This window comes from Rhyacophila brunnea, unplaced genomic scaffold, assembly GCF_057557595.1.
Source record: "Rhyacophila brunnea isolate RB1 unplaced genomic scaffold, BYU_Rbru_1.0 scaffold_22, whole genome shotgun sequence".
Taxonomy (NCBI): domain Eukaryota; kingdom Metazoa; phylum Arthropoda; class Insecta; order Trichoptera; family Rhyacophilidae; genus Rhyacophila; species Rhyacophila brunnea.
This window is the reverse complement of record NW_028232882.1, coordinates 35,831,232-35,854,330: the sequence shown is the minus strand read 5'-3', so window position 1 is coordinate 35,854,330 and position 23,099 is coordinate 35,831,232. Positions and strand designations below refer to the sequence as shown.

The window sequence follows — 23,099 nt, the reverse complement described above, 5'->3', positions numbered from 1 at the left end:
CCGGACACGGAAATGATCAGGCAATATATAGGTATATCGTCAAATAACTTCTCAATATGGAATTGAATCGTGGTTGTTCGTGGATTACACCGGATAAGCAGAATATGTGAGAATTAACACCCCCTTTTTGTAACGGCACCCATCTGGGCGCCATCTCGCTCTTAAAGTCAATTCGCCACGCATTTGGTTTACGACGAACCAACTCTCGGATGCATAACGTTCATTGGCCTAATAAAGAAAATTGTTATATCAGATGGAAACGTATCGATATCGGAATCAAATAATGCTTGTTTGCGAGGGATTTTTTCTGAAAAAATACGCAAAATATCGGTATCTGCACCGAAAGAAAGTATCGAAACTTATATGACTTCCCTAGCCTTATTGGCATGAGGGCAATGCTCTGATTACATTATGATCACGTTACGTGCTGTCACATGCTGTTACAGCGACAAATTAAGTATATGGTTCCGCAAAGTATTTTGAATGATTACTATCTCCATAAATTCAATGATGGAGAGTGTCAACTCTAATGTATTAGTATTTTGAATTATTATTCCTTATTCATGGTAATTTTAATTAAATTTAACAGTTTCTACGTGTGCGTATGTTAAAATTACATGCGATATTGCATCCATAGATACTAATTTAATACAAACCAGAGAGAAAACCACTAAAAACAAAGAACACGCGATTTTGACGTGAGTTGAAAATGTGTAGGCCTGCAAAAAATAGAAAAAACGCCGTTCACTGACTAGTGCGGTCCATGAAGTAGCACGATACGCGTCAGGTGACCTCATTGTTGTTCTAGCGATTTCGGCAGATTTTGCTAACTGACAATGTTCGTTTAAACTTTATCAAGTTGTCCTTTGATGAACAATCACAAATAATTAATAATGTCATTCGTAAAAAAGTCAATTAATAAACGATGACGCAAACACGTACGGAAACTTTCCAGAAATGGCAAAAAAGTGTTGTAATACTGCAATTTCATGAGGCTCCTTCATACTGTGGAAATAGTCTTGCTGTAATATTTTTGTATGCATTTATGTACCTACCTGTTGTAATTTGGTTCAGATTTTTTTTTCATTACTATTTGCTATTTTGTTTTTCCGTTGCACTTGCAACATCGTTTGGCGTAAATCCAAAAAATTGTGAAGGTCATGCAACATAATTTTGTTTGCACCTCTATTTAATTGGCCCGAGTGACTTAGAAAGGGTATAGTTTATAGTCCTGCCAGCAGTGTTGCCAATTCTTGTCGACAACAATGATAATATGTCAGGCAGGGTAAAATAAGCTATTTGGCTGGAACAAACGAAATAAAATATCGCAAATTGCGCTTTTTGCCGAGAAAAACAAAACCCTCTCAGTAGTAACGGAAGAAAAATCGAAGAAATACAAGAATTTTTAAAGGTCTTTCGGAGATTAATCTGCAGTGGTATCAGAAATTTTCCTTCCAAGGAAAAATGTGAGACACTGTTTAGTTTGTCAAGAACTAAACGTAAGAAACTAGTAATCGTAACTAACATTTGTGTAAAAACCACACATTTTAACAAATTTGTGTCAACGGCGTTTAAATTTCGTTTCATGTTTGAAGACAAGAGCTTTTTTTATGGGACAGTCATAGAGAATTAAAGACCATACCTTTTAGATGACTAATTGCTAAATTTTTATTTTATATACGCGAAGATTCGGAATAATATACAAAAACATTAAAATAATGCATTACAAATTGTTTCATCGTGTTTTATCACTAAAATAGGTACCGACCTATAGTATAATGCTTCATAACTTTGCGCTCTGGCTCTTGGATGAAAATTATGTAATATATTCTAAATTTTTTTTTTTAATATTTTATCTATCTATTTATTTTCTACTACATATAATAATACAAGAGAACATCATTTTGATCTAATTTTATGCGAGGTAATCAGCCAAAGAAGGAAATCAGTATTAGTAAAGAGTGCAAAAAAGTGCAAAGTTATAAAACTTATACATATTCTACCTGCATTAAGTATCCGACAGTCAGAAATTTGATGTGCATGAAATTAAATAAACTAAATATCTAGCGTTATTTCAACACATTTAAAGCTGTTGGAGGCATCAAAAAACGCTAATAAAGACGCCACAAGCCAGATGCGTTTTTTTGCAAATGCCTATCGAAAAATTCTAGCAAAAAAACGCTAAATTGGCAACGCTGATTGTAGTACCTGATGTATATATAATTTTATATCTCGAATTACAAACATTATATGTAATTATGTATTGTATATATATATTTAAATACAAATTATATTAAACGTAAGTGTTAATAAATTAAAAATTTACATAGTGGGTCTAAATACCTCGCGTGTCAACAAAATGGAACATTTCGGCGTTGTCTGAAATCATATTATTTATATGCAACATCTGTTGTATTAATACAGTAATCGTCAACGTTTCTAGCATTATTCAAAGCTATCACATTGTTACTAAATTTTAAAATTGCAACTTTGTCGATGGGGTCAATAATACCATTCAGCTAATAATCATAGTATTTTTCTAACACAAGCAGAGCAATATATGGTAACAATCATGGCCTCCACAAGGGGGGGCTGGCAGGGCTCTAGCCTGGGGGCCCGGGCTCAGGAGGGGCCCGGCGAGGCCAGTCGACCAGATAAGTGAGATAAACACACAACACAAATTTGCTTTAATAGTAAAAAAGTCGCCTGCGGCGCTATTTTCCTTAAATAATGTTATTACTTAAAATTATATGGTTGTACGATAAAAATTTTAATTGTGTATCGACACTCGACAACTCCTTAATTCAAATAGATGTATTAAAATATACAACACAAAACACTAAATATACACCTTAATTTTACCGCGTACACCATTTGGAAAACTTTACTGTAGAGCATCACACTGCCTTTATCCTTATAGATAGGTAGGGGGGCCCGCCAAATATCCTTGCATGGGGGCCCGGTTCAGGATGTGGGGGCCATGGTAACAATATTCATAGCTAAATAACGCATCGATTTTAATACTAATGCGTGTAAGTAAAATGCATTATATACATGACTAAGCAGCGCACATGAAAGGGTTGAAACGTGGGTGTTCTATCTATGCGATCGCGCAGGAAAGACGCGTGCGTGCTTGCGTAAGAGAGATTGACAGGCAGATAGATAAATCAAGTCGAAAATATATATTGTTATACGTAGTCCAGATCAAGATATGTGGGTGAACAAATGAATATTGTATACAAATTGTTTGAAAGTTTATGACTGATTAAAATGTTTTGGTACAAATGTTCAAGTTTTGTTAAAATTCAGCCGCCGGTAGATACATGCGCGAAAATATTTCTAATAAATAATCTTTACATTAATTAATTCGGAACATTTCTCGTTTTGTATCATTAATAAATACCTATAGTATTTTTGGCGCATTTGGCGTAAAATTATAGTATAGTATACCTACTTATTATCGTGGAATTGTTCGGTCGGTAACATCGGTGATGGAACTACGTACTCTAGCACTTTCATCACGAAAAACAAACATTTTAAATCGGTTTGAGGCAGGCAATGCGCAGACTATGCATGCACTGCGATGCGTTCAAGCGAACGAAAAAATGCCCAAATGTAGGACAGGACTGAGTATAAATATGCCCAATGCATCTATTCTATACACAATACTGCTATCGGCCACTATCGGCGGCTATCGAGGGTAGTTTATTATATGTTTGTATTGAGGTATTATAATTGTTACAATAACCTAACCGTCTAAACAGTCAAAACTGTGTTAAAGTTAGCACAGCCAAGAGAGGTGCTGTTAAATCATTGCACCAATTGTAACAATTACACCTACATAACTTATTGTAAAAATTATAATACCTCCATATAAAAATATGAAAAATTATCCTTGATAGCCGCCGATAGTAGTCTTGTGTATAAAAGAGATGCGAAAGTGTGGCATCCAATTATTTTTATGGATTTTTTTTAAAGTGTAGGTAGGTACTATAATAAATTTTGTTTTGAGTTTTTAAACTCATATTACCCAGTATTGTGAACACTTGTTTTTTATGTCATGTCAATGCTTTGAATTTGTAATTTGCATGTTCATTATAATGTATGCAAAATAGGCGGCTCTCGTGGTGCAGTGGATAAGGCACTGGCCTTCCGCCCGAGAGTTCTGGATTCGACCCGGTGAGGACACAATATTTATGTGTTTTTCTCAAAGCCTGGGTGTTTGTGATTGTCCAAAATTACTAACAACCACCTTGTACGAAAAAGCAAGGAACATGGTTATTAAAAATTCAAAAAAAGTATGTAAAATAGATAAATTTTAATTCGAATTTTGGAATCGCATAACGGTTGATTACTAATGCATTTTGAAGTCAACGTAAGCAAATTGTCGAATCGTAAAATAAATTTGCACGGATTTCTCTATTAATTTAAGCAATTATTTAAGTTGGCTGGATTAGCGGTGTGATATTATAATTTTGAATGTTTGTAAAGCAGTCATGGACGTTTCACACGTCGTGCATGTGTATGTAATTGATGTAAATATACTATTTTCCACGCATTGTTTATTGGTATATTTCGACTGTAGATTATTTGGTTATTTTTATAATCATTTGCCGACTTCATTGTTATTTTACAATAGGTACACTGCAGTGGCGAAGACTCCATGTATACTAGGCGATTATTTAATTACTAAAGCCTACATTCTTAAGAAAAATATTTTTAAATTTTATATTGACATTAACTAATATAATCACATAATAATATAATTAATATGCCCAACGACATTTATAGTATAAATGTCATAATAATTTTACGATCTTTTCCCGTATTTCAATAAGCACCATTTATGGTATGCCTCGAAAGCTTAAAAAAATAAGCGACATCTCGCTTCGCTTCGCATATTGTTTGGATTATGTTCGCGTGAATCGAATTTTTTTTATATGAAGTTTTTTTCTCATATTTTCAAGACGTCTGGTTTGGCCCATACAAATCGCTAAGCTATTTACGGAGCGCTTACATATTACGTAAGTGCACATTTATTCAAAATAGTTAATAAGATAATTTAAAAAAATAATTTCTATGGGATTCAATCACATGCATATAAATATTGATCGTTGTTAAAAATATAAAATAATTTATCTCGTGATTTTTATTTATCATTTAGTTCATTCATAGACTAAGACAATTTATTCAGTCACTTATGTCAGTTGAAATCGGATATTGTATCTACATAAGTCTTTGTTTTAAATATAGAAGTACTTATTTTAAAATATCTAGTTTTACGGATTAAATTATAAATTGTTATGGAATAGATAAACAACGGATTTTTTCAAACATGACAATATATTTACATAATTCAAATTAATTGTTTAATTTAATTCCATCAGTGAGCTTTTGAACTTTCATCGATTTCTGTGTACCTCTTCATCAGTAGTAATTTCGGATTATCTTCTTATTTAATATATCTAACAAGTGTGCTTTCTCCACAGCCTACCTCTTTCCAAAAGTCACCCTTCGCCACTGTGGTACAGTAAGGCCGATATGCATATTATAATGTCCAGTTACGTTATATCATTTCGATGGCTAGGTATACTGATTCCGAGTTTTTTTTAGAAATAAATCCCTCGCGGAAAAGCATCATTATTGATACCAATAGTTGCAAGCATCGATACGTTTTCTTTCGATACGACGGCCATACATGTAGATATATGGGTGGTTCACAATAATTATGGATCAAATCCATCAAAATGGATCGTGAAATAATTGGACCTAAAGTTAAAATTCCATTCAGGAATGTTTTCACTGAGGTATACCCACTTACCATATTTTGATAGTACATGGATCAATAAATAAATAATCGAAACATAAAGTTTATTTAGGCTTTATTATTATTAGCGAATTAATGTTAGAAAATACCTCTTTATATTGTCGAAGGAACTGTCAAAATGGACACGATTCACATTCAATTTGATGTCTTATCAATACTAGTATTGCCATTTCTGCGGACAATTTTAGAGCTACTATTGTTATATTAACACACAATATAGAAATCTGTTTTATCTCGTCACGAAACGAATTTTATGAAAATTGGACTTGGTCAGAGCCATCTTTAGATTAATAAAGGCTGAGCATAACTTTTTGGACAAGCAACGAGTGGTCCACTGTTCAGCTGTCAAAATCAGATCCCAGATTGCTTGACATTTCGCCCTTTCTCGTTTCAAATTGAATTATAAAAAAATCTCAAATCAAATATATTATTAACTATCAGTGTTATTTATAAATAATATACATTCCTGTTATTCATCAGCTGTCAAAGTCAGACTAGTCCTTCACACAAAAACCGGTGGTAATATCGATTTTCAAAAAATATATAGCATTGATCTATGCATTACATTTGTAGAAGATGTGTTAATGCTAGTGTATTATTTAACATGTAACCATTGATATACTACTGGATGAATCATATGCTTCTTAAAATGACGCCCGATTTTCAGCGACTCGGCCTTTGTTAAAACTTACTGAGTAAGCCCGATCTAGCTTGCATCTTACTCTAACTAATAGTCAGCGCATGACGACTTGCTCTGTCTGTTTTGCATTGCAACACCCTTAGGTTCACTATTCCAAGAACGCAAATTTAGTTTTACAGCCAGGGCAATACGGGTGAAATTCGGGAATCCATGTTAACGGTCTTAACGCATTATACCTACAAGGAAATATTATAAGACGATATTCGTAATATCTTTTGTGGTACATTTTTAAAATGACACTTGTATGGGAACTGCTCATCTAGTAGTATATCAATGCATGTAACTCATATACCCAAATCAAACCATTCCCTGTGTGAACACGACAGATGCATCAGTATGAGCACTCTGTAGAAAAATGACAGGCAATGACAGGTCATCCTTAAAGTGCGGCCACACCGGCAACAAGTCGCGCGACAACTCGTTAAATTTTACGATAATTATCATAATTGCTTAAGAAATTTTACGATAATTATCATGCTTATCGTAAAATTTAACGAGTTGTCGCGCGACTTGTTTTCGGTGTGGACCCGGCATTAGACAACAATGAGAGTTGGGGGAAAAGTAAGCCCAGTCGTTGTGAATGTATCAGCTTTCTACTTGAGTCGGCAATAAATTGGTCCATAATTATTGTGAACCACCCATATGTAGGTCATAATTATTGACAGTTGCGAAAGTTAATTGGAAATTAATAGTAAATAATATGACTTCAATAATTTAATCGTTGCTTTATCAGTGGTTAATTGAATAAATGGGCACATAAGGATACATTATACCTACAGTGCCTTCTCATTCGTATTTTTTTATTTATATGAAAATGAAGTTAATATATTATTAAGATCTTTGTCGGAAGCGTGTTTGGTTTATTTATATAACCAATCTAGTGTTGATAGTGTGAAATATATAATACGTAATAAGACATTTTCTGCTAGTCTTTCGTGTTTTAGTCGTGTATCCTACTAGAATAACTGTTATTTAGCGTTTTGTGAATAGTGCATAATATGCATCTCGGCCTTAGCATACAAATATCAGTAGCGAAGGGTGGAGGTAGGCTGTTAAGATCCGCCATAAATAGCGCACATTAAACTTTGTTAGTCATACGTATTCGTTTTTATTGAACTAAGACTACAATTTATAGATGTGTTTTTAAAAATAAATTAAACCCTGCCTAAACCAAACTATAATAGTTTTGGTATACTTTGAGCGATACGATAATATTGTGCACACTTTTTCATTCATGCTTATTTGTTTATAAGCAAAAACTAAACAACAAACAGCAAAAAATCTAAACCAAACTATAATAATATTATAACAAATATTATTATATCTATAAAATATCCGCAATAAAATATTGCAATATTTTATAGATAGACGAGTATTTTTTGAATATTATTTATTATGGCTTGGTTTTAGCAGAGTTTAATTTTTAATTTAATTTTAAAAACTAACCAACACCATCTGTAAATAATAATTATTGTAGCTTCATTTCAATGAAAACAAATACGTATGACTGACAAAGTTAGTGTGCGCTATTTATGGCTGATCTTAACAGCCTACCTCCACCCTTCGCCACTGATACATATTATTATTATAATATACACTCGTGGTATCTATTTGTAATGATTGCTAATAGTATCGCAAGCTCAGTGAATTCTCACTAGTAGGTACTTATGTTAAAATACATTCGCTGTTATTTTAGCCTTAGCTTTCATCTTCAATTTACACAGATTTGTGCTGCATAGATTTAACCTTCATTCCGCTCGTAATTGCACAAGTTACGCGATTACACGCGACACCCACATGTTACGAGTACCTACCTACTAGTTAGATAATACATTTATTATTATCGTCACTCAGTAAATACTAATTTAATATTAAATTACTATTGAGATACTTCCTCATCGTTATATTGTAATCCTATGTATTTTTACAACGTTTTTATTAGGTCGTATCATTATTTGTCCGGTGGTTGTTTATCCAGTACTAATCTTGCATTCGATGTTTTACTAACTTCCCGACTAGCTAGACATTTGAAACTTTTAGAATATATCAGAACACGGTGCCAATGCATTTTTTTAATACTTTTAGCCATCTTTAAGTAGAATTGAATTCATTTTCAGTTAATTCTGTTTTGTATGGAAAGTTATTTCCGAAGAAATCCGTAATCCAATCCACTATTACTGGTTGCTAGGGGTCTGGGTCCTAGGAACTAAATTATTAATATATACGTGCGTTACTATGGAAATCAATATGAAATGTCAAAATGACATTTCACTATTATTTCTATCAAGTACAAATTTTTTTAATCGTTTAAGCTAGTCAAGTCAAGTTTATATGATTCAACAGAAAATTTAAAAACGTTTATAAAAAGTTCTTTTTATCTTGTAATTATTTCCAGTGTCGTTCTACGGTAAACCATTGATTGAACTGTCGGCATGGTAGAACTTCATTATTATGATTAGAAACGAACTTTTTTGCTTTGAGTAAAACTGTGGAATTAAAAAAAATGTTTCTCTCTAATCATTAACACCTTACACTAGTATTATAACCTCAGAGTTATAATACTAAAGAAAGATGGTTTTGTTCAGCTATATTATGTTGTTTTTTCAAGCGTTTTCTATCCACAGTAAAACCTCGATTCTATTGTACCTACCTATGAAACGTTATACCACCATATTGCTTCTCAGTGTGCCTACCAACACATTTAACCATATTTTCCGACGAAATTAACTAAAAGTATTTACCAAGTTACCACTAACGTTATATTTTGCATAAAGAGCTTAGATTTTTTAACGACTTATTTAGTATTCATCAGTGGCGAAGGGTGGAGGTAGGCTGTTAAGATTCGCTATAAATAGTGCACACTAAACTTTGTTAGTCATATGTATTTGTTTTTATTGAACTAAGACTTCAATTTACAGATGGTGTTAGTTAGTTTTTAAAAATCAATTAAACCCTGCCTAAACGAAACCATAATAGATTTAGTCTAATTTGGGCAATACGACAAAATTGTGTACAATTTTTCATTCATAGTTATTTGTTTTCGTTGGATTAAAACTACATATTACACATATTTTTGGTTCATTTTTTTGATTCATTAAGCCCTGCGTAAACCAAACTATAATAAATAAAAAATATTATTCTATCTATAAAATACTCAAAGTTATGTATGATTTAATTGCATAATTTTAGATATTTTATAGATAGACATATTGTATTTTTTGACTAATATCTATTATGGCTTGGTTTCTCAGGGTTTAATTGAATTTTAAAATCTAACCTACACTATCTGTAAATTGTAGTCTTATTTCAATGAAAACAAATATGTATGTCTGAAAAAGTTTAATGTGCACTATTTATGGCGGATCTTAACAGCCTACCTCCACCCTTCGCCACTGGTATTCATGTAAGCTTTCTGAAACTTTTGTGTAAAATTATATGCTTTGAGCATTTCAGTGAATATTTATACCAGACGAACGATACGAAACTGCGATGGGTTTGGGTTTAGTACACAAATCATTATTTTAACACACTGTACAATTATTTAGTTACAATGTAAGTATATTTGAGTAGTAAGTAGCAAATGAAATTCTCTCCATTTTTGAAATACACAGCAGTCACTCTTTAAAATGTTCATTTTAGACCAAATTATTTTATTATTTTTAATTTAAACAATGGTGTATTTAGTGTACTTTATTAATATAACATATAATGTACCTAGAAACGCGTCATTATTTTTATGTTAATATAATCAATGTGTACCGAAGTACTGTAAGCATGGCCCCCACAAGGGGGATTGACAGGGCTCTGGCCTGGGGGCTCGGGCTTAGGAGGGGCCCGGCGTGATGGATGGACCAAATAAGTGAGATAAGCGCACATCAAATTTTTGCTCTAATGGTAAAAAAGTCGCCTGCTGCGCTATTTTACTATATTAATATTTTAAAATATCTAATTATGCGATACAATTTTTAATTATTGTGTGTCAATACTCGACAACTACATAATTCAAGTAGATGTTTTCAAAACTACATAAATCGCTAAATAATTATACCTCGAATTTACCCTAGCGATAGGTAGGGGTGTCCGCCAAAGATTATAGCCTGGGGGCCCGTTTCAGGATGTGGGGGCCATGACTGTAAGTGATGGAGATAAGCCCGTTTGCTTGTAACCTAGGTACTCATTTGCATCGGCAAGGGATTAAGAGCGTACTTCAGTGAAACGGCAAATAATTTTAACAGTAGGTCCGACAAAATTTCTCACTCGTCGCCTGGACTCGCTAATCGGCGAGCGACAGTCGAAGTGTGCGCACGTCGATTTGTTTTGTCATGGCGTCGGATTAAAATATTCTTAAATCGTGTAAAGATGACTAAAAAACTTTACGTATGTACTTAAAAAAGAAAACATGTCAATGAATATACTATTATTATTAGTAATATAACAATACACATAGCATTAAATGGACGCATGTTGGATTTTTATGACAAATTATATTTCGTTCGGCACGGTCATTTGCACAATCAGCGCATCGCCTAGCCACGATCTTTTTAGACCATGCCTCAACTGAAATGTAGCCTTAAGAATACTTCTACGATTATTTCTTGAAGTATGTTGGATATATGTTATATAGATATACCTAATGTTATTTTTTTACAATGTGGAAATAAAGACTTGTGGTCGCTGTAAAATATGAATATGTAAGAATCGTGCGAAATGCATATAATAATGTTTAACATTACGGAATCACCTTGTGTCGATATTTTTATAGACTGCTAACAACAGTAACACTTAACTAGTTGCAGTCCAAGGATGGTCATGTTTACGCTTAGACCACCAATAGATTTGTTTACGGATATTATATTCAATTTCGCAAGAGATTGTGTTGAAAATCATTGTATCTTTGTATTACTGACATTGCCATTTGTATAAGCCTTCACCTACTTTTAATTGTTTGAATACTTGTATAAAATATTTTTTTATGTAATTTAATATTATATTATACTTACTTAATATTAATCAGACCTATCCCAAGTAATTCGGCTGCCTCTGTGCCAATCCTCTCTTTACTTTCATTCAATTTACAAGAACAAACAATCGAATTAAAAAAAAAACTTATCGAAATAGATAGTATAATAAAAGTAAGTATGTCTATATCATGACCCCCACACCCTAAAGCGGGCCCTCAGGCTAGGATCTTTGGCGGCCCCCCTACCTGCCGCTAAGGTTAAAGGCAGTGAGAAACACTACATTAACGTTTTTAAGTGTATTGGGTCAAATTAAGGGTAGGTACTTATACAGTTGTATTATTAGCGATTTTTGATACATCTGCTTTAGTTATGGGGTTGTCAAGTATCGACCCACAATAATGAAAAAATATATTGCACAATCATATAATTTAAAATTTTAATGGCCTTGAAGTATAATAGCGCCGCAGGCGACTTACTATCAAAGCTAATTTATGATGTGTGTTTATCTCACTTATCTGGTCAACCTGCCACGCTGGGTCCCCCCCACATCCCGGGCTCCCAGGCTAGAGCCCTATCAGCCTCCTCCCCATTGTGGGGGCCATGGTCTACATATCACTGCGTGTTGTGGTACCTACTGTGAAATTTAATGTATTTGCAAACTTAAATAAGCGTGGGTTGGTTGTAGCTTAAATTAGCTTAGTCGATATACATTGATACCTGACAACAATGACATTAATATGGACGAATCATCTGGAAAAGAAAATGACACTCACTTTATTGTCGGGTCTGCCGAATGGCATAATCTGTTCTAACGCCATTACAATAAAGGTGATATTGCTATAAATTCCTGATGCTTTTTGTTGGGTCTGCCGAATGGTTCGGTTCGAACGGGTTCGCTCAAATGAACATTGACATTAAAAACACTGCTCAAACACCATTACAATAAAGGTCATATTGCTATAAATTCCCGATGCGTGATATCGCATAATGGAAATTGCGTGACGTCTACCTATACATGCGAATTTACTTGCTAGCTACTGTATTGAGTGCGTCGTCCATTAATAATGTCATTGCCTGACAACAAATTAAAACAAAATGGAAAATATTTTTGCCGCCCTGTAAATTCGACCGCCTTTGTGGGTGCACATTTCACGCCTATAAGTAAATACTTTAATTATGTACCTACTTGCACAAACTGTATCAGGTTATTAGGTAGGTACCTACTTCAATTGAAATATGAAAAATATATTACCTTATAAAGATTCTGCTGAACCAATAACATTGCCCACTCTATATATTATATATTATACAATTTTTGTTGTAAGTTTTAGAGTAATAGTTCCTTGATCCAACACTTGAAAGAAAACTTCACGAAAATTGATCATAAGTAGATAGCGAAAATACATTTAAAAAATTCTTAAGGGGGGACATGCTCGTCGAAGGTCAAAATTGAGTTTTTATTGTATTTTCAAACCATGATCCTGGACACTCCTTAAACGTTGTAGATAATCTATTTACACAATTTTGAAGCCTTATTATCCTTTATAGTTATTTTAAACATTTGATGACTGCATGAAGTATTTTTGTTACATAAAATAGTATTCTTTTAAACCTCTCGCTCTAATGTTTTAGAATATGGTCATATTTCGGTACATAACTGTGCAATGTTGTTAAGATTTTTTACATTTATTAATTTTTAAACGCATTTATAAAACCATTAGCATAATTTATTACGAGATAATTTTTGTAAAATATTCACGATAAAAAAATATATTGATAATCTCTGTGATCCCAAATTTGACAAGAATTAGGCATTTTATTATTCAAAAAATCGGCAAGATTAACACATTTGAAGATGATTTTAAAGATATTTATTATAAGCTATGTCTTTGACTATTCAAGTGTGATAAACATCTTATGAATAATGATTGCTTTATAATAATTATTGACCTAAGAATAAGGTAGTGTTTTTTTGAAATACGCCATTTCTTTTGTCATTCCCCAGTGGTTAAGCTACAACATACGGCCGTAGCCATAAATTGACAAACTATAATTGAAGTAGGGAGTCAAATGATATTGACGCGCGTGTTTGAACATGTACCGTTTAAAAAAAAATAAAAAAAATTCAGTTAGGTACATGTTCAAACACGCGCGTTAACATAATTTTACTCCCTACTGTCAAATTTGGGATCACAGAGATTATCAATATATTTTTTTATCGTGAATATTTTACAAAAATTATCTCGTAATAAATTATGCTAATGGTTTTATAAATGCGTTTAAAAATTAATAAATGTAAAAAATCTTAACACCACTGCACAGTTATGTACTGAAATATGACTATATTCTAAAACATTAGAGCGAGAGGTTTAAAAGAATACTATTTTATGTAACAAAAATACTTCATGCAGTCATCAAATGTTTAAAATAACTATAAAGGATAATAAGGCTTCAAAATTATATAAATAGATTATCTACAACGTTTAAGGAGTGTCCAGGATCATGGTTTGAAAATACAATAAAAACTCAATTTTGACCTTCGACGAGCACTTCCCCCCTTAAGGCAATCAAATTGTTTCGATAGGTTTTTAAATTCATTGCAATCAATAAACAAAAATACGTTTTAAAGAAAATGACACTTTCTGACATTAGAGAATATAAATTTTCATATAAAAATAATATAAGATGGAATATGTATTCGTTTGTTTGTTTTTTTTAATCTTCTATAAAATTAGCGGATAGTATGCAAGTGACAGTATTTGTGAGTTCTTTTGTTTTTTTTGAAACCTATATAAAATGAGTGGATATCAAAATAATACGTTTTGAATTTAGAATGGTTACATGTAAAAAAAATAAAATAAATATAAAAATACATAATATGCATTTTACTAAACTAAAAATTCATTTTCCCAACAATGATCTATTAGCGGTAGTTTTAAGGTGACGTTATAGATAAAACACGAATCTTGATTGCATATTATATTATATATTTAAAGTTCATGTTAATTTGTGACAAATGTGGTAATTAATAATGGTTTTGACCACCGCCATCCGTAGATTAATAAAGCCTAAGCATATCTTTTTGCACAAGCAACGAGTGGTCCACTGTTCAGCTGTCAAAATCAGATTGCTTGACATATTGCTTCGCCCTTTCTCGTTTCAAATTGAATTATAACAATTTCTCAAATCAAATATATTAATTATCAGTGTTGTTTTTTATAAATACTAAACATTCCTGTTATTCATCAGTTGTCAAAGTCAGACTAGTCCTTCACACAAAAACCGGCGGTAATATCGATTTCCGAAAAATATGTAGTATTGATCTATGCATTACATTATTGTAGAAGGTGTGTTAATGCTAGTGTATTATTTTTCATGTAACTCATCTATCCAAATCAAATCAATCCATTCTCTGTGTGAACACGACAGATGCGTCAGTATGAGCACTCTATAGAACAACAATGACAGGTCATTCGTAGACAGCAACGGACGTGGCGGAAAAGGTAGGACCACTCGTTGTGAATGTATGTTTTGACTGATTTCCAAGGTCTTTTCCGCGAAATAACCCAAATTTCGAATAATGTTCAAATTGGCAAAATAGTCAGGTTGACTCAGTGCGTCCTCGATGGATAAATTATAATATTCTGATCATCTAAGGCTGAATGTTTGAAGGTTTGAATTGGAGTGACCCTGCAAGCGGCCGAAACGTGCTTCTCTCTTCGCAAATATCAGCTGTTCGCGTAAATTATTAGGTAAATATTCACCTTGCAGCGGTGAGATTACAAGTTTCGAATCTGAGCATTGAATTAATTTGACGTCTGAAATGTATGAGGTGGCGATCAAAACCGGAATTGTCCAATAATATGAGTTTTTCGGAAATATTATTAATCTGACGTCACTACACTTAATATGGCGGTCATTGCATTGTTGCAGGGGTTCACAAACTTTTTCGTCAAAGGGACAATTTTGAAATAAAAATATTTGGCGGGCCGCCCTTTCTTTTGTAAATATTTTCTGTTTTTAAAAAACCATATCCGATCCTAAAAGGATCATATGGGGCTCCACATAGTGAAGGTTTGTATTAACAGTTTTTTTTTTTTTACGAGAAATGGATGTCAGCCATTTGCTCAATCTATTAGGTCCATACTCTGGCTCATACACAAATTGAAAAACAATATGTGTACATGCCAGACACAGGATTAGAACCTGGAACCCACGACGCCAAAGGCCATCGCTTAAGCCGCGCGGCCATCGTGGGTGTAAAATATTACATTGTGTCAACTTATATTTTTAACTAACTATACTAAAAAATTATATTTTTTTTTCACCATCTGATTTATGCAATAAAATTGTTTGTTTGAAACTCAATCCTGCAATCTAGGCTCAAATTTTGTGGTGTGAATTCGCAAAACATATGCGATATGGTTGTCTATGAATTTTCATTATTAATGCTCATTGTAGAAAATGTTTTTTCTCGAATATAGGTATTTCCAAATAAAGAAGCCATTTGATGAGCATGTTTAACTATATTTGTATATACCTACATCAAGTGAAAGTCCTTTGTAGAATTCAATTCAATTCTTATCACGATAAGATGCTTTTGCTTCCACGTTCTCTTGCAAAACTATTATTGTCCGGGTTACTTGAAAAGGGATCTTGAAAAATATTAAAATTCATTTGACGTTTCTTTTCTGAATAAAAAATAATACATATTATCCAACATTAATATCGCGGGGCACATCAAAAAGTTACGCGGGACACACTTTGTGAACCCCTGTTATAAATGATGTTTGTATTAATTAAGTATAAATCCCATAAATGCATTGACTCCAAAACATAAATTACACATGCATAAGCAGCCTTCAAAGTATAATGCCAGGGTAGTACGAAGAGTATCACACCGACCTGACAAATAAAAATACAATAGGTTGATCATAACTTGATAGTAAACAATTTATTTTTGGTAGGTAGGTATATAATAAAATGGTCTGGTATATTTTCAATATTTATAATATTTTTTCTGATTTTATTGAAAACTTCTCGGTTATAAGTTATAAGTTATGGTGCATTTATTGGTAAAAAAATCTAGACTTTATAGATCTGATTCGGCCGGCCATAGAGACATTTATTCAGACGTGGGATTGGACATGTGCGGTTATGATCGCCACCTCTTTGTTGAATTATTGATAAAACCTTGTTTCTCGTTTTCGTTTATCACCGGTAGGTGGTTACGTGTGACATTGCACGTTTGTCGATTGCGATGAAATATTATATTATTAATGCTGTGCCGGATTCGTACCAACGAAATATTGCTTGAGATTATAACATATTGTGGAATATTGTAACCATTTGTTGCCTCCATTTTTACCCCCTTAGATATTGGATAACCAGTGGTGAAAAAAAAACTCAGCGTAGCAATGCGTAATGTATGCGGGGTCTGGGCTCGATTTCCGGATAGCTCACAATCGTGGAGGCTGACAGAGCTCTAGCCTAAAGGCCCGGGTTCAGGGGAGCCCGGTGTGGCGGGTCGATCAGATATGCTAGCTAGATAAATACACATCACAAGTTTGTTCTAATAGTAAAAAAGTCGCCTGCGGAGTTATTTCACGAGGGGGTAGGTATTACCATTTTAAAAATGAGGTTGTAAGATGCAGTTTTTGATTGTTTTGTGTTGATACTCGACAACTCCATAATTTAAGTAGGTAGATGTATTAAAACTACAAAAAATCGCTAAAAATACGAGTAGACTGAAGGCTCTTACTTTTAACACAATTGAGAAAACTCTTCACTTGCCATTAAACTTAGCAATAGGTAAGGGGGCCCGCCAAATATCATGACCAGAAGTCCGCTTTAGGATATGGAGGCCATGGTAACAATACATTGTAATTTTCTGTCTCGGTGTTTTGTGATTGTTTCATTACTACTACACTACTTTAATTGGCCTTATGGCCTATTGTAGTGTTAAAATAAATAAATTTTCATATTCTTAAATACACCCCTGCGATGCACTGCGGCAGCGTGCTCCGAATGCACGCCGAACGAGTTTTGCAAACTTGGTGTCGGTATTTGTCGCGAACACAAAGGATTTCGCTGTTGCAGTGTGGGCGGGTTAAATATTTTTTTTCTCGCGAAACGAGCTCGCCGCGCGCATGGAGTGATATGACGTGATTCCTGGTATTTATATTATTGAAGTGCTCGTCCCTTGCGCTAAAAATTCAAATTGTTCGTCGCGCGCTCGTTGGTCGTTCGCTGTGTGCGCGGGAAAAAATAATCTGTTCACGCGATGCGCGCAACTGCCGCAATTCGTATGTATTTACAAGGCATAAGAATCCACCCCCCCCGTAAATGACATTTCAACTTATAAATAGAAAAGAGAGGACTAGTCAAAATTAATAATCATTATAATTAAATTTGTTGCAATATTTCTTTGTTATAAAATTCAAAGAATAAACGTATCAGTCAGAAGTTATGTGTGTTATATGTGGTTGGTGAATCTCTTACCGATCAACTGTCAAAAAAGTAGAACTCTGAATGCATATTATAGGCTATTCGAGTTTTACAAAAATATATGGTTGTGGACGTTGTGGTAGACCTCCCAGTCAGAGAGCTGAAATTTGGTAGGAATGTAGCCCTTAACCTCTTTATTGAAAAAAAAAAGTCCCCAGCGATCTGAGTGGTGCAGTGCCTTTTTGCAATCTTGACTTGACTAATATTTTGGAGTAATCATTCACCTTCTTCTTTAGATGTTATATTAATTACACGTTATTTATTTGTTTTTCAGATCTGTTCCAATCAAAGGATTCTTGGACGATTATGCCTTCCTAATCAAAGGTCTTTTGGACCTGTACGAGGCTTCCTTAAACCGCGAGTGGCTGGTGTGGGCCAATAAACTCCAGGACAAGCAGGACGAGCTATTCTGGGACGAGAAGGGACATGGATACTTCACCAGTTCTGTCGGAGATGCTTCTGTTGTGCTGAGGTTGAAAGAAGGTATGTTAAGTAGTTTTTCTTATAGTTATTTTTCGGCGTTAATGATATTACTTAATTAGTTCCTGTGCGTGTGAAGTAAATAGAAAACCGTTGGAGATGGTGCTTTTCATTATATCGTGGGGTTTTTATGGATGACCTTGTTTTCTTTCTAGCATACAATATAATTATAATATAGACTCATTATCTGTTGTTAACTCTAAATACCTAAATTATAGACTTACCAACTTTTGGCAGCAACTAATGATATTATATAAATAGGTTGCAGTTTGGATGATACGTGAGATGATACCACGTCAAGAAAGCCAGGGCAGCTTTAACATTACAAAAGAAAGTACTATGTAACGATGACCGAAGCCTGGGAATCATAACGAGAATAGTAACATGCTGAGTCTAAGAAGGCATGAATACTCATATAGACACCGTTTAGAAAATTTGACACTTTTCATACATGGATGTATGGACGCAGCTGCATAAATATCAAAATATCAAATGGCGAGGATGAACAAGGCTGAAAAAATAATCAAATAAGTCACATCTAGAAAGATGGCATACTTTGGCCACATCATGCGGCATCCCGAGAGATATCAATTCCTGCATCTTATCATTTAAGAGAAGATTTTCGGTGACTAAGTAAAGAAGAATGTCCTGACTCGTTAAACTCAGAGACTGGTTTGAGGTCAGCAGGTCGATGCTAGAACTTGCGAGTCGTGTGGTCGACAACCGTGTGGGATGACAAGTTAATATCGCCCGTTTCATACCGTATACGATAATACCTATTTTTGAAGCCACTCGATACGGACTATTTTAACTCGCGAGTGACCAGTTGGCAACATCGCCAAAATCACGTATAATCATTTATGATGTACCCCGGGAAGTTGAGGACGTAGACTTCCTACAAGGCATTCATCAATCAATCCGCGAAATACAATTACCTGCCGAAGTGTTCACAAAAACAACCATCCGCAGTCATCTTGCAGGACCTCGAGAAGGCCCTACATGTCACCGAGTATTTTATGTCCAACCAGCAGTAAGGCACCTATTAATAGAACAAGGTCGGTGCTATTTTGAATGGTCGTCACACAGAGTGCGTGACTTTACTGGTATAACATTGTGCACACAATGTTGCATGTATGGACATCCGAGCAAATTTTGTAAAGAGCCTCAAGTCTGTTCCCACTGTGCATCACAGGGTCACATATCTACCGAGTGTCCAGAGTCTAATAAAACACCAATATGTGCAACTTGTACACGCTACGGGAAGCCCGCTAGTCACAAAACAGGGGAAAAACTATGCCCTGCACAAGAAGCATATTTAACAAAGTCTCTCAACTCAATTGATTATGGCTGCTAAAATAAAATTAGTACACGCCAATATCGGTCATAGCCAGATAGCAACAGTCGACCAATGGACATCAGACCAAAAGAAAAATCAAACTTCTAGGAATAAGGCAGTCAAAAAAATTATTTTTCTTTAACAAAATCTTCAGCGATGCCGCTCAGCAATGGATCACATAATAGCTCAGGCCAAATACTATGATATATTACTTCTTCAAGAGCCTTACGTCGGAAATACGGGCAGAGTAACATCTCCCAATAATCTAACAATATATCAGGCCGACGGAACATCGGAAAACCCCTGCAAAGCCGTAATAATCATCTCCAATCCTAACCTCCGCCTTCTTTGGAGAAGCGACATATCTGACCAGTGCAATGCATTTGCAAACTTGAAATCTGGAACCTTGCAGCTAACGATTGGATCAATTTATATACCACCACCATCCTCAACATTGGTAACACTCCAAAAAATTGAAAAATTAGGAAAAGATAAAGGCGAATATATAATAGGAGGAGATTTCAATGCAAAAAGCAGCTGGTGGGGGAGCCCGAAAAATGACAAAAGAGGCTATGAGGTCATCAGTTGCCTAGCCAGCATTGGGTGGCACGTATGTAATGAAGGATCAGTTCCAACTTACAGCACCTGGCGGAACGGGAAACATTTAAAATCTCATATCGATATCACTATCTCTTCACCAAACACAACACACAAAATTGCTAACTGGACAGTAGAAGACCAACACAACCCCATCTCAGACCACAACCCAATCACCTTTACTTGGAACAATACAATTAGCGTACTCTCACCCATGACCGACTCAACACGCATTTTTATAACAAATGAAAAAACCGACTGGAGAAAAATAAATGAATTGACAAGGGAAAACATGGCCGAGCTTAACATAGATAAACAGTTCCTTGAAAACATACATACAACTCCTGAACTCGACACTGCAGTGGAAACGGTCACCTCGGCAATCTCTATCGCATGCCATAAAATACTCCCACAAAAAACGCAACATGATATCAGGAAAAATCCAATCTGGTGGAACGCTGAATTAACAAAAATGAAAAGAATAACTCTCAGATCAAAACGGAAATTACAGAACTCAAGTGACATCATGCGACCACAAAAGCTCACTGACTATATCGACAAAAGAGAAGCATACAAAACAGCCATTGAGGAAGCAAAAATTAAAAGCGCTAAATTATTTTATGAATCTCAGACGCCAATGACAGCATGGTCTTCGCTATACAAAATAACAAAAAAAACTAATGCCAGCAATATTCAATCGACACTTACTACAGAGGGAGTAAAGCACTCATCCGCAAAAGACTCTGCAAAAGCCCTAATGGAAAAATTCTTTCCATACGATGATCCAACAACAGATACACCGATTCAACACTACATGAGACACACATCAGACAACCATATTCCGGGCAGAGAGGATGATATCCAATTCACACTTACTGAGATCCTATCCGCCTTACAGAATATGACTCCAAAAAAGGCACCTGGACACGACAACCTCACATTAGATATCTGCCAAAATTTCGCAAAAAACTTCCCTGAAGAAATTCTACTACTATACAATAAATGTCTGACACTCGTTCACTTCCCGAAATCCTGGAAAATAGCGATCATTAAGGCCGTTTCTAAGCCTGGGAAAGATGCTATGGACACAAAATCGTACAGGCCTATCGGCCTCCTTCCCGTTTTCGGAAAAGTGCTAGAAAAACTAGCAATTCAGAGAGTGCACTGGCATCTTACAAAAAACAACAAATTGAGCACTAAACAGTTTGGCTTTACCCCTCAAACATCAACAGAACACGCACTAAACAAAGCCGTACACATAATCTCAACGCATCTCGAATTGAAAGAATCACTCATAGCAATTTCCCTAGACATTCAAGGTGCATTTGATAACGCATGGTGGCCACACATAAAAAACGCCCTTGCAATCAAGTCAACACCGCCTAACTTGTACAAACTGTTTTGCAGTTATCTACAAGATAGGGAAGTAAAACTAAAGTATGCAGACGAAGAAATAAAACAAGACCAAACCCAAGGTTGCATCCAAGGATCAACTTGTGGCCCAACACTATGGAATATCGCCTTAGACAGTCTATTAACAATACTCTTACCCCACAATACACACATACAAGCCTTTGCTGACGATGTGTTAATATTGATAGCAGCAAAAGACACCGACGAACTGGAAGTAAAAACCAATAGCGTGCTTCAAAAAGTAAACTCATGGGGTGAAGACGTAAAACTAACCTTCTCAGATATTAAGACAAATATAATGTTTATCAACAAAAGGAAAATACGAACACCAGAAATCCAGTGGAAAGGAAAACCGAAAGAGTTGGTCGATTCCTTTAAAATTCTTGGCATAATACTAGACAGGCACATCAATTGGGCGAAACACGTCGACTACATATGTAAGAAAGCAGCTCAAATGGGAAAATTCTTTTTAAAAACAGCAAGAGCCACTTGGGGGGCGTCTCCTGAAGTTTTAAAAATTATATATCATGGAGCTGTGGAGCCAACCTTAACTTACGCGGCATCGGTCTGGAATAAAGCAACTCACAGAAAGTCGATCCAAAAAAGACTGAATTCCGCGCAAAGACCTTTCGCAATATCAATTTGCAAGGGATATCGCACAATATCGCTAACGTCAGCACAAGTCCTGGCAGGAATAGCGCCAATAGATATAAAAATACAAGAACTTACAGGAATATACCAAGTTAAAACAAGCCACATACTTCCCCGACACTTACCTACAGACAGAACATACGAAAACAAAATACACTACACACAACTTCCACATCCTGGTAACAGACATCTAGAAAATATAGAACACATAGGAACAGTCGACGAAGACACTAAAACAAAATACCACATCACAGGATTGGAGATCTACACAGATGGCAGTCTAATCGATAACAAAGTAGGGGCAGCTTTTGTAGCCTACAAAAATGGAACATTAATAACCCCCCGAAAATTTAAGCTCGAAAGCTACTGCACTGTTTTCCAAGCAGAAATATTTGCTATCAGAGAATCTCTCGAGTGGACACTCAAAAGATTAAAGTTCCACAGACACGACTATGTAAACATATTCTCAGATAGCCAATCCAGTCTGGTAGCTCTCCAAAACCCATCATCGACACACCCACTTGTAAGAGACATTTTAACACTGTCAACACAGCTTCGAATGATAGGAACAAACCCCAGATTCTTCTGGATAAGAAGTCACACAGGGATAGCCGAAAACGAGGAAGC

The 23,099-nt window shown here is 34.8% G+C and overlaps 1 protein-coding gene across 8 annotated transcripts in view; it reads left to right on the top strand.

The window, feature by feature from the left end:
- LOC147070500 (spermatogenesis-associated protein 20) overlaps positions 1-23,099 on the top strand; it is a 202,961-nt gene that overhangs the window by 22,582 nt on the left and 157,280 nt on the right. For 7 of the 8 annotated variants that reach the window (XM_085949534.1, XM_085949532.1, XM_085949533.1 and 4 more), the window contains exon 3: positions 18,270-18,478. In XM_085949534.1, the coding sequence (XP_085805660.1) occupies positions 18,270-18,478 (209 nt within the window). Of the gene's footprint in view, positions 1-18,269; positions 19,163-23,099 lie in introns of all 8 variants that reach the window. The other variant, XR_015070958.1, reaches the window with a different exon arrangement.